Source organism: Charadrius vociferus, unplaced genomic scaffold (assembly GCF_000708025.1).
Source record: "Charadrius vociferus isolate BGI_N301 unplaced genomic scaffold, ASM70802v2 scaffold306, whole genome shotgun sequence".
In the NCBI taxonomy this organism is placed as follows: Eukaryota; Metazoa; Chordata; class Aves; order Charadriiformes; family Charadriidae; genus Charadrius; species Charadrius vociferus.
In genome coordinates this window covers 5,349,244-5,362,088 of record NW_009648963.1, presented here as the reverse complement: position 1 = coordinate 5,362,088, position 12,845 = coordinate 5,349,244, and the positions used below count along the sequence as shown (strand labels likewise).

Sequence of the window (12,845 nt, the reverse complement as noted above, 5' to 3'; positions counted from 1 at the left end):
AGACTCACACCTATTGCCCACACACCCTGTGCTGACTTAATCAGTATATTTATAAATATTTTAGCTTATAAATAGTTTGCTGTGTTTTAAATTTTATATATGCATACAGAAAGTCAGCAAGACTATTTGAAAATAATCCGAACATCTAAAACAAGAGAATAACCTTTTTCTTTATTTTGTATGTACAGGTGTCTCTGTAAGTGTATCTACATTCAACCTGGTTGCCATATCTCTGGAGAGATACAGTGCCATTTGCAAACCTCTGCAGTCCAGGGTCTGGCAGACAAAATCTCACGCCTTGAAAGTGATTGCTGCTACCTGGTGTGTTTCCTTTACTATCATGTCACCGTACCCAATTTACAGCAAACTGGTACCTTTTACCAAGTATAACAACACCACAGCAAATATGTGTCGGCTCCTTTGGCCAAGTGATGTCATTCAGCAGTCTTGGTAAGACATAACTGCCTGTTAGCAAATGCATAATTAGCTGGTGGAAAACAGGATTTCATGGTAGCATTAAGCTGATTGAAAATCAAGTATTAACCTCCAGCAAACATTTACACTTCCATCATGCTTATGTGAGAAGTGAAAAAAAAAAAATAAATTTTTTAAGCTGCTTACATTTTGACACTTGTATGACTTTTCCCATGTCGTAGCAATGATACCCAACATGGCAATGATTCCCACTCTATGGTCTGCTAAGCCCCTCCTGTCACTGTAAAGAAAGCATCCGTCACTCTTCAAGTAGGAATACTGCTTTCAGTCATTTATACATAAATGTAAACGTTTTCAGAGCAATCCTTGATGAATCTTTGAAAAGCCTGGACACATGCAAGTGTCCATCTGAGTGCAGAATACAAAAACTTTGAGAGATTGCAAACGCCTTTCCTGAGAACTGAACCCTTTCGGTAGTCATTTACAGAGCATAGGGATGGGGAGATGAGGGGAGAGACAGTGCTCCAAGCCTTACACGTCCAGGCAGAGTAAGTAAATACCAGTGCTATCAAGCCACAATGTTATTTAGACATTGTGACCTTGCACAGTGACTAAACGCTTGCACTGGCACGGGAAAAATGTAAGACTTTTTTTGTCTACTGAAGGCCAGCTGGAACTGGGCACAAGATTAAAGTACGTGCCACTTCAGTATGGTGTATCCACAAATGCAGGAATTTTATATTAATGCTTTCAGTAGTCTCAGGTATTTGCCAGTACGAGAACAGATGAGGAGGGAGGTTGCAGGGCGACATTCTCTTCTCCGGGGAGTCGTTGCAGATTCCCAGGTGTGTTAGTGAGTTTGCACCAAAGTCCCGGGGAGCAGAAGAGACGTAGGCTGGCGAATGCTTTCAAACAGAATGATTTCCCCAACTTTTAATCCCATTAGATAAGCCCCCTAGGAGAGTAACAGGTGTGCAACCACATAAAAGCTGCTTCCTTTAGCGAGGGGGTTGCCAGCCCTGGGATCCCTCCCCGGGGGCTCTGTGTGGCCCCAGGGATGGAAGCCCAGGTGGTGGCTGCTCCGTCCTCGCCCGTGTGTGCCACCACCCTCGGCAAGTCCGAGCTCACCGAAGGAGCGACTGCCGGTACCAGGGGCTCCTTCGAGAATCAGCAGCTGCTCTGCAAGGCAATTTTGACATCGTTCAAAGCTACAGGGCATCTGACACTCATCTGGTTGCAGCAGAGGGTCCCACTTCACGGGCAGAGAGACCTCCTACCCCTGCTCACTGCTTTGGGAGCACACATCTCCTCTGGGCACACGGAGGGTGGGTGACAGATGTTTGGCAGCCACGATAGCCTTGTTCCTGCTGTTCTTTTCTGGGGGAAGAAGGAGGAGAAGAGGTGGGAAGCTTCTAATTTCCAGAGCTGTCAAAATGATGCTATGTATTGGCATGAAAAAATTTCAGAAAAATCTTGAAATCCTGTTGTCCCCCCGAATTCTCACCTGGAGAAAATGGAGTCTTTCTGGTTTCATGGTGTTCCCTGGTCTCTGTTTGTCTTTTGATTCTTTAGGTACACTTTCCTGCTACTCATACTCTTTCTTATACCTGGGATTATAATGATGGTTGCGTATGGCCTGATTTCTTTGGAACTCTACAGAGGAATAAAATTTGATGCCAGCCAGAGAAAATCTTCACGAGGTAACAATGCATTTAGGTTTGGGGCTTTTTTTAAGTGTGAGTTGAAGATACGAGCAGTCATCTTGAGGCTACTAAAAGCAAAATTTTCTATTTGCAAAAATAATCATTATGGTCAGTTATAGTTGTGAAATTACCAGATGCATTTGTTGATTGAAGTTATTCCATTATTCACTAGCAAATAATTCATCACCTATGGCTTGTTTGCAAGGGCAGGATACACTAAATTTGTAATTTGCTTATTATAGAAATACCAAGATTTTTTTTCTGGCCATGGGGGAGGACTGTTTCTGTAAATAAACACCACAATAAAAATTGTCAAATTAAGATAGAGGCACATAATTTTGAAAATAATCTTCAGTAAATACTTGAGCGAACAGTGTTGTTACATCTTTTGCATCAATTTGAATAGAGTTGAGACATATATTGGGAGATAGCAGACGCAGAGCAACTGATACACAACTGACTTGGAATGAGGACAGTGCTTTCTTTGCAGCGGTTGTTCAGCCACGAATTATGTTATTTATTTAGACTTAGACTCCACACTTTGTTTTGTATTTTGAAGCACTGTTGAGAGATATTTTGCCAACTATTTAAGTACTGATTTGCATGTACAGAAAGAAAAATAAGTACCTGCAGCGCCAAATACGAGGATGGAGATGGATGCTACCTCAACAAAACCAAAAGAAAAAGGAAAATGCCATTGCAGCAGCTCTCTGCCACTAGCCACAGCAAAATAGACAGGGTGAGAAGCAGCAGCTCTTCTGCCAACTTAATGGCCAAGAAACTCGTCATCCGCATGTTGATGGTGATAGTGATTTTGTTTTTCCTTTGCTGGACTCCCATCTTCAGTGTCAATGCCTGGCGCGCGTTCGACACCACTTCGGCAGACCAGCGTCTCTCGGGAGCTCCTATCTCCTTTATCCACTTGTTGTCCTACACTTCTGCCTGCGTAAACCCTATCATATACTGCTTTATGAACAAGCGTTTCCGCATGGGTTTCCTAGCCACTTTCACCTGCTGCGCTAAGCAAAAGCCCCCTGCGATACGGGGAGAGGTTGGCGATGAGGAGGAGGGGAAGACAACAGGGGCTTCACTCTCCAAGTGTTCTTACACACACATGAATGCATCCGCACCCCCCTGAGCTGCGTCAGAAGAGGCTACCGGTGGCCTACAGAAATACAAATATTTATCATCTGGTCTTGGAAAGTGACTGTGGCATCAGCTGAACATGATTTAGTTCTGAGGTAATGAAACACTTCAGCTGACAGTAAAACGCAGTGACAATTTTATGGGAAATGGATGCTATCACTGTCTGAGCTTTATATCACTTTCCCTGCAAAAGTACAAAGGAGGAAGAGGGCTCTTTGAAGATAAGGGACTTTATAAAAAGCCTTAGAAGATGGTCTATTTGTCATAAATTCTCCTGTAAAAATTGGTGTTCTTTACAGTTTCACTCAGTTTTCAGTGTAGTTCTGAGTATCTCTTAAAATTCCCAAGACTGATAGATTCTCCTCAAACATGAATACATGTATTGCAGTCTTCACTTCAGTATCTATGCCTCATAATCAAAATCTTTCAATTACATTTGTAGTATTTTTTCACATTATTTTTGCTGAGCTAATACATGTTGAGATCCTTTTGGTGTCACAGTCAATTAAAAGAAGAATTTTGGGGTGGGGAGAATGGGCTTGTCCATATGAAAATAATGCTTTTAAGTAAAATAATTCTCTTTTTTTTTTAATAAAATGAAAATAAAGATTGGTGACCTTGTGGATGGAATACATTCTTCATTTAGGCAACAACCTAAGTTAACATCATTTCATGTATTTTTGGAATAAAACCCATAGAACAAGCACAAAGAAGTGGTTTTCTTCCCTGGAAGTGTTCAAGGCCAGGCTGGATGGGGCTTTGAGAAACCTGGTCTAGTGGGAGGTGTCCCTGCCCATGGCAGAGGGGTTGGAACTGGATGATCTTTAAGGTCCCTTCCAACCTAAACCATTCTGTGATTCTATGATCTCTATGATCTCTTCTGTGCAGCTGCGAGCACCCACGCGTGCAAGCGACTGGGTCTTAGGTGAGCCCCAAAGGCTCATGTAGAAATTGTCACACTGGGAAGCACAGGGATAAATGCTTGGGATACAGGCAGAGAAGTGATTTTACAAAAGACACAGGACTGAAGATGTCGGACAATGGCCACAGTAGTAATACATTTCACAAATACATTCACAGTCACTCCTGTTGTGGTACTGCCTACGTGAAAACAGAAGCCATTGGATGTAGAAAGGCAGAAACAGCACACACAACGAGCAAAGGATGAAAGACTTTGTCAGAAAACATAGTTTTTCTAAACTTTGGAACAACTATTTTCTCCAAGTACACGTATTTGTTAACAGGCGCAACATAGAAAAAAAATCTTTGAATGACGTAACTATTGGTAGTTTATTGAGCAAGGAACTCGGGCTCCTTCCTGTGCAGCACACGGGCGAGTGTGGGCATTCAGGTCGTGCCCTTTGCTCTGTGGAGCCCGGCAGAAGTTATTCAGTTGTTTTGTTTTGTGAATATATCCTGTTGGAGATGCTTCTATCTTCTAGCTGAGTCGATATCATTTTAAAAGCTTGTTATTATGTGAGATTAAATTTGAGCAGAGTGTGGAATGTAGACGTGGATATTAAATACAACCACTCTCAAGGTTTTTAATCAGGAAAATCTGATCTCTTTACGGAATGATTTTAAATGGGAAATATATTTTGAGTTCCAGGCACCCAGATTCATGTTCTGCACTCACTTATTGCCTGAAACAGTTTACCCATACAACTTAGCACACAACTTTGGCTATTATTTTTTTTGCATCCAGCTTGTCCACAGACAGGAAATTAAAAAAAAAAAATCTAAACACTATTTATGAACAATCCATAGAAACAATGTTTTGCCTGCCATGTTAATAAAGTAGCACTCTTCCTGGAACGGTACTGAGACTACTGACATTGATCTGACCTTTTGCAAATACCCACTGAATTAAATTATGGGATTTAATTCATAAGAATGAAATGAAAATTTTACTTCACTTAAGGGTGCAGGATGAGACCCTCTACAAACCTGTCCTGTGTGTTGAAACTGAAGGAACAAACCTAACTGCTTTTGGATTTCTGTGGAACAGTGAGAGCAGAAAAAAATATTTGTGAAGTATTTTACACCACTTGAAAGTCCGGCTTTATTATAGGACATAGTTTAAGAATTTTTGTTTAAGTAAAAAAAATAAATCACATTTTAATAGTATACTGGATGTTAATATTGCTGACTATGCACTGTAAAGTGACACAGCCTATTTTACACTTTTCTATGCACTTTAAAAAAGCAAATTCCTTTCTGTAGGTGTAGATTCTCCAGTACCTTTAGAGCCCGTGTAGCGGTACATGCACCGTTCACCTGCTCCCACTGATTTAGTCTGAGCATAGTGGTTTCAGATGAAAGGCAAAAGCTATTTTCAACAATGCCTTAATCAGATCACAGACCCCCCGTGGCCTCCAGTACCTGTGGCTGAAAGGAGCAGAGTCTCTGATTGATTCCCCACGTGTAACTCTCAGGGAGCACAATTTGGAGGTGATGAATGAAGGAGGCAGGAGAAGAAGATCCTGATGGAGCGGTGGTTGAGCAACAATCAAGAAAGGGTTAGAAATGTGCCAGAAAGGACACTTTGCCATTTGCCCAGGGCTTATTTTGTGCATGTGTCATTCTTCCCCTCCATTGCCCTCTACACACCTTTTTTTTTTTTTTTTTTTTTAAAAAAACCAATCATGAACTCTTTGGCCAAGCTCCTGAAGTCACAAGCCTTAACCCAGATTCCAGCAACAAGTAGGAATTAAGTTTTAAAAATGTAATTTTCAATCCAGTCATTTGGGCATCTTCTGCCCTCCTAGCAGAGGCAATTTCAGCCTTTCTGCACCTGGCATGCATTTTAATGCCATTTTCCCTGATCTGTGCATTGCAGAAATCATTCCTGCCTCTGAATGTTGCCCTTTCTTTGCTAAAGAGTTGTGGAATCCTCCCAGCACCTTTAATTCAGACAGTGCCATTAATGGAAATGTATCTTCAACAATAAATACAAGTGGAATAAACTGATATAAAAGTAAAATAAACTATGAAGTCTCCTTATTTTAACATCACTATTTTACAGGGGTTTGGGGGAGAAATCCTATCCTAAAAGTCTACTTTTACAGTGGGCAGTACCTAAAGGCAAACTGTTTTCCAGATGTAGCAGACAAACGGCAAAACAATACATTTCAGGTGTATAATGCCCATAAATCTCTGAAGTTTTACTCTTCTTCCCCTTTGTCCCCTGACTCCCAGGTTTTTTTTGCTCCTGTTGTCTTTCTCTTATTCTTTTCAGCTGCATGTCACCATCTCTTTTTCTTCCTTCCCCTTCCCAGTCTCTCAATTGCTTTCCCCCCACCAACAATTGCTAGATTTTTTTTTCCTGTTTGAGAGGTTTATTTTCCTTCCCAGATTTACTTCCCCAGAAAGCACTCTCATCTTCATTCCCCCCTATCATCTCAGGCTGACAGACGCCTGAAACACATTACTCCAAGCAATATATCCTGCCCATAACGCAACAGTTCTGCCATCGCCTCTTACAACCCCACGTCTGAGTTCACACATCATCTCTCTTGGCCACCGGCTCCTGGCGTGCTCAAACAACAGCATATACTAGTCCATAAAATAAAACTGCAGCGCTAAATTATCCAAGTCCGCCTTTGCTACTTCTGTCATTATTACTTGCAACCTGTATTATTAGGGCGCTCTTTAAGACAGATGCCTAAAATACTGATAAATGCAGCAATTAGTGGGGGGTCAAATTAAGGATATATTTCACTGTTGCCAGGGCAAAATACAGGTGCTCTGAATGAAGTGGCATGTGGATTTGGAACTGCAGACACTAAAGGTTTACACTCCCCTTACATGAGTTGTGATCGCTTTTCTGATGCCACCAAGCCCTTCTTGGCAAGGTGGTGAGGCTGTCCAGGGTACTGTCTGCTCCTCCATCCTTGTCTGCTCCTCCATCCCTGTCTGTTCCTCCATCCCCTTCTGCTCCTCCATCCCTGTCTGTTCCTCCATCCTCTTCTGCTCCTCCATCCCTGGCTGCTCCTCTGTAGGCATTTGCTCCTCCCCTCCTGCTCCTCCATCCCCTCCTGCTCCTCCTGCCTCTGAGCTCAGGGAAGGTGCAACCCGCATTCACACATTGTGCCTCATTGCGACACTTTTCTGGCTTAGAATAGATTATTTCAGGATTGGACTATACTGCTATAATACACTACAATACAGTAATATTGCAGGGAAAGAACAGCAAAGGGACACCTTCTCACACAGTTCAGTGGGGTTTCTCTTGAGAGCAGGCACTCGCACAGACCACACGCACAACCGTGCCAGTGCGGAGGGCTGATGTGAAGACAGCTGCCTTTCCTGGGACCTCTCAGAGAGAGCCAGCCAGGAAAATCTGGATGACCCACCGTGTAGGGCAGGGTATAACACAGCTCATGTTTCTGAATCAAAGCTAATCCACAGTTAGACACACTCGCGCTACGCACAGCCCAGGATGCAGTAGGCATTTACTGACTGCGGTCAAACCATCTCGGAATCTTACAACTGTGATGGTGAACGCAGTTTTTGAAATTTTTTTTTTTTTCCTCATGAAGCACTAATCTTAGAAGTATTCCTTTAGGTGCTGCGAGGATTTTAATAGCCACTCATCTCTTTTGTTTTCTCAGATACCCAGTTTTTCATAGCCGATGCTTTTTTATACAAATCAAGATACACAAACTAAGAGTGTCTTCATATTCAAGGACTGTACTTACTCCCTCTTTCATTTCTCAGGATTTGGGTAAACATGCCTGTGGTTTTTTTCCCCCTCAGTCTAAACTGAATGGATGTTGAGCGAAACTTAGGGTTCCTCGTGGGAAAAGATGCCTATTCTCAAGAGGAAAGTGAAGAAAGAGAAAACTAATGGCTCTGAGTAAGAATTACATGAAAGGAGAGGCTCTAATCTTTTTACACAGCATCAGAGACAGGATGGTAGAGAGTATAAAAAAGTCGGGGTTTTGGGGTTAGGTTTTGGGTTTTGTTGGGTTTTTTTTGTTTTGTTTTTTGATTTTTTTCACAAAATGTCTTGCCCTTCTATTTAAAATATGACACAGACCAATTGAACCACACTCCAGTGCGCAAGTCGGTCAGCAGTTTGCTTGCCCCCTGACCACAGTTTTCCGATCCATTTTTCTATATGCATTATGCATTTCTGTTAAACGGCTCCAGCTTTTTATGTACCACCCATCCTCATTCTCTCATCAGTTACCTCCACAGCAGAGCAGTGTGTGCCTTAAAGCTGGCGGAATTCCTAAGTGGTTTATAAAAAGACCCATATCTAGCATTACCTTTTTATTTTTTTGTTGCCTCCCGCAACGCTTGTTAGACTGCCTTGGGTACCTACCAAAGAAAAAAATCCGAAAAACAAAGGAAATATTTGTGAATTGTGAAGCTCCTGCTTTGCTTGACTAATGGCAAATCATCCCTGCAAGCAGTTATTTGTCAGCATCTCTACAGATAATTAAGGCACGAAGAGTGTTCTTTGGCCTCCGCTCCCAGTTGTGGCCAAAAAGCACTAATTTAGAGCTAGTGAGATGTCAGTTGTCCACTGTACTGCGAGATGAGAACAAAACACCTTCATTAGCACCAGCAGGTAGCAAACATCAAGTAGGAATCATCCCCTATGGAGTAAACACCATTTCATTGATTTCCTGCTATTTTGGCAATTATTAAAAATTTTAAAAATATCTCCTGATAGAATGAAGAAATACTACTTATATACCGAGTTTGATTTAAAGCAGCATACGAATGGCTGCGTAGCTCCCGTCAACATGGTACAAACACCAGTGTTACAAAACCAGTACAGAGAACAGTCACACATATAGAACCTCAACACATAGGAAAGAGGAGGGGCTGCTCATGTTCTTGGTTTGCTGTCAGACCCTATTTTTATTTTATTTTATTGAAAGGGACAGTGGTTCAGGCTTTGTTCTGAGAGTATTTAGCAAATGATAAGGGGCCCTATTCGTGACCAAGTGAAGAATAACATACAGAGGTGAAAGCACAGGGGCAACCACAGTAAATAAATGATGATACCCATGAGAGAAGTGTCCAGCCAGCTGGGAACACTGCGTTGACCCTTACAAACCTGCTATGGGCCTTCTGACACCTGGGATCTTCAGGATTTCACAGCTAAACTGAAGGCCGATGCAGAGTAACCAGAGCCGCTTCCTTGCCCTGAAACTGGCTCAAAACTCAGTCCCCACGTCAGTGGTGGCACCTGGCAGCATCACTGTGTGACTGGCCTGCTATTATTGCAAAGGAATATGAGGATAGTAACGGTATCCAAGACACACGGTCTTTGGAGATGCTTTTTCTGGTGGCCTCCCAAAAGATGGTCCTGCCACAGTCCACAGGCAAGTAGGAAAAATAACGCTACGGTTATGGCACTGAAACTAATTCATGATATCAGAGAAGATGCCGCAAACCCAACCTCAGGTCCCTTCTGGTGTCCCAGGGTGCTACGACCCATCTAACGCACCTCTGATGGTCTGGTGGGGAAGGACAGGGGTCATCACAGGAAGCTGCCGTGTCTCGGAGGCAAAGAGCTTTTTATTTGCAGTCTGGATGTGGTCAGTATTCAATCAAGTCACACGAAAATCTGTGGTGACTAAAGCAAATTTTCAGCTCTAAAACCGGTTCTCCCAGGGGATTTTTAATCAGAAGAAACTTCCTCTAATATCAGAGCCCTCGCTTCCCCAGGATTGCAGGTCTAGGAAAAGGATCCAGAAAACATATCTCCACACCCTTGTGTTTATTAAATAAGAAACCTGTTTAAATAGTGTTAACTGACTGAAGCAAAACAATACAGTCCAGGAGAGACTGTCAGGCACAGCTGTGAGTTCCCTGGTATTTTTCAAGCTTTTTTTCTTTTCCTTTTTTATTTATTTCCTTCCTTTTTTCGAGCAATGAAAAGTAAAAGCTGGTGGAAGTTCAAATAACATTTACCAAAAGGCAGGGTTTTTCACAAGACATCAAGTGTTTATTAATATCCAGCACAACTCCTCCGCTGCACTAATTTGTCAAATATTTATTAAAACCTGGATGGGCTTGTTTGCTACGCGCCCGCTTACAGAGGCGGCGTAGAGAGGGAGAAGAAGAGAGAGAGGAGAAACCGCACGGTTTATCCTATATTGCTGTTGTGAGGTTTGTAAGAGATTAACGAGACCGGTAAATGAGTAAATATTTAGAAAGACAGTGACTGAAGGCAAAGCTGAATCTGACGCACGTGCAGCTGGAACCATGGTCGGGCAGAGCCCGAACAGGGGGCTGGGGGAGGAAAGATGAATGGGAAACATTTGGGCCCTGTAGAGTTGGGGAAGAAAATTATAATGAGGAGGAAAGAACAATGTGATTTGATCTGTGGATGGAGAAAATTGTTGCAAACACTTTTTGGGTTTGGATGGTCAGTACCCTCTGGAGAGGAAGGGAAGAGGCAGCCGTGCCCTGTAAGTGGAGGAGGCACGTGGGAAGCAGACAGAAGTTTCCCCGGGCAGCAAAATGGAACGAAAATCAAACTTCATTTTGGGTACAAAAGGACTGGTTTTAGGCCAGGTTGAAAGTGGAGATTTGAAAAGAAAACAACTAAGCTAGAATGAGCGTCTTTTCTTCAGGCTTTGCAGAGGGGACTGTGACAGGGGGCCGGGCCAGGCGAGCGGAGTCAGGGGTGTCCGCAGCGTGCCCCAAGCAGAGAAGGCCGATGGAGAAGTGCCCCCGGGGCGGTGGAGAAGCCGCTGGGCTCACAGCCCTGGCAGCGAGCAGGGCGCGCGGTGTCATGCCTGCGCTACCCCGGCGGCTCTCACGGGAGGGGTCTAAACTGCACCCCCACAACGTCGTTATGGTCTGCTCCCGCTGACGGGTTAAGAGGATATGACACTATGTTCCTCTGCCCCCAAAGCCCGATACTGCAGAACACTGCCCATCCGCGGGACCTGCTGAGAGCCACATCTCCACGTCCTGCCCAGCACCCAACGCAGACCTCGTCTCTGCGGCCACCGCCGCGGTGGGAGACAGCCTGTAGGGACCCTGTGTTCCACCAGACACAGCTAGAAGTGACGAAGGTTTCAGAACCCATAAAACCCCAGTTGTAGTCAGGTAAGTAGAAAAACAAGTACCTAAATAAGCAAGGGATTATTTAAAAAATAAATAAAAAACCCCCAACTCTCTCCTCCCCCACCCGCCCAAACAGTGGTGCTTCCAATTCCATAGTGACTGCTAATTGAAACAGCCTACTCTTCACGAGCATCCTGAGAATGAACTTAAGAGTGGTACTCTCTGCTAGAAGGAAAAAGGTATTCTCTCTCCTGCCCCACCTCCAGCTCACTTTTGCTAAAGTCTCTTTTTCACTGCAGAGCTTCTGTGTCCTCATTCCGACGACTGACAGCTGCAGGTTTTTTTTTTTTTACACATCTCGGGGCTACCAGTTGGCTTCGCTAGATAATAATTTCCAAATCTACATGTCTGCTTAGACTACAGTGCCTTGCACATTCAATTGTTCTTCTAACTCCACCATAATCACCGTGTTTCTAAATGAATATAAACTTACCAAAATGCAATTTGATAACTGATTCATGTTGCCCTTGCGCTTCCTCCAAATTTAGTTTGAATAATGGTTTCTAATATACGACTACATAAAACAAACTGAAGAACTTTGATATTATTTCCATACACCCATGGGCTCAAATGTAGCCAGCTGTGCAACCTCAGGCTCTTCTTCTGAGCCAAGAATTGTTATTTACTTACATTTGTCCTTGGTCCTTTCTGGAGGAACATATTTGTGTAAGTGCTTTTGAGTACTTTCCTGTGTCTGTGAGACTCTCTCCACCTGTGTGATCAGTTATCGTACTGAGCAGGCGGGAGGGCTTTGAAGAAGGGACTCTTGGAAACACCTGCTTTTTAGTAACACAATCAAGTAACTTTAAAAAAAAAAAAAGTGGATGTAAATACTGCAAAATTTCCTATCTCGCTTGAGTTCCCATTACTTTGTTTCATAGATTTCACATGAACCTTTCCCTTTCACCTCCTATGATTGATCCCTAATTCTGGCAATTCCCCTTTTCCATGCAGAGTTTGAGAGATCTAACACTCTCACACACAGGTCACCAACAAAACTATTGTCGTTTTGCATCCAGAAAATTAAACCAATTTTTGATTGCACCTCCTGATGCATTTTGGTTGGCTTCATCAAACTCTAAGGTTAATTTTAGTAATATTTCAGGATTTCCATGTCCTCTCTGATAAGTTATCTTTCAAATATGTTGGGCCATCTCTCAAATTTCCCTTTCTTGCATTGGGGCCCTTCAGCTCTTTCCATGGCGTGAAGCGAGATGTGACGACCAATCCACCTCTTATGGGGTGGCCTACCAACGGCACGGAAAATAAGGGGAGACAGATGTATTTTCTAGATTTCACTTTTTGCAATACATTTTCAGGACTGGCAGCACATACGTATGTATTGTTAAGGGAGGTGGAGGTTTGGGCAGCAAGGAGAGAGGGGATTAAAATTTTTGGCACCTGGTGAAGTAGGAGCAGCATTTTCAGGCCACTGAATGAGTATGTAGATTGTGCCTGTAGGGA

At 43.1% G+C, this 12,845-nt stretch overlaps 1 protein-coding gene across 1 annotated transcript in view; it reads left to right on the top strand.

The window, feature by feature from the left end:
- The window catches only part of CCKAR (cholecystokinin A receptor), a 7,303-nt gene extending 3,311 nt beyond the window's left edge, over positions 1–3,992 (top strand). Inside the window, exons 3-5 of the mRNA XM_009887654.1 lie at positions 189–450; positions 2,008–2,135; positions 2,750–3,992. Of these exons, the coding sequence (XP_009885956.1) occupies positions 189–450; positions 2,008–2,135; positions 2,750–3,276 (917 nt within the window). The 3' untranslated portion in view covers positions 3,277–3,992. The remainder of the gene's footprint in view (positions 1–188; positions 451–2,007; positions 2,136–2,749) is intronic.
- Positions 3,993–12,845: the final 8,853 nt, after the last annotated feature.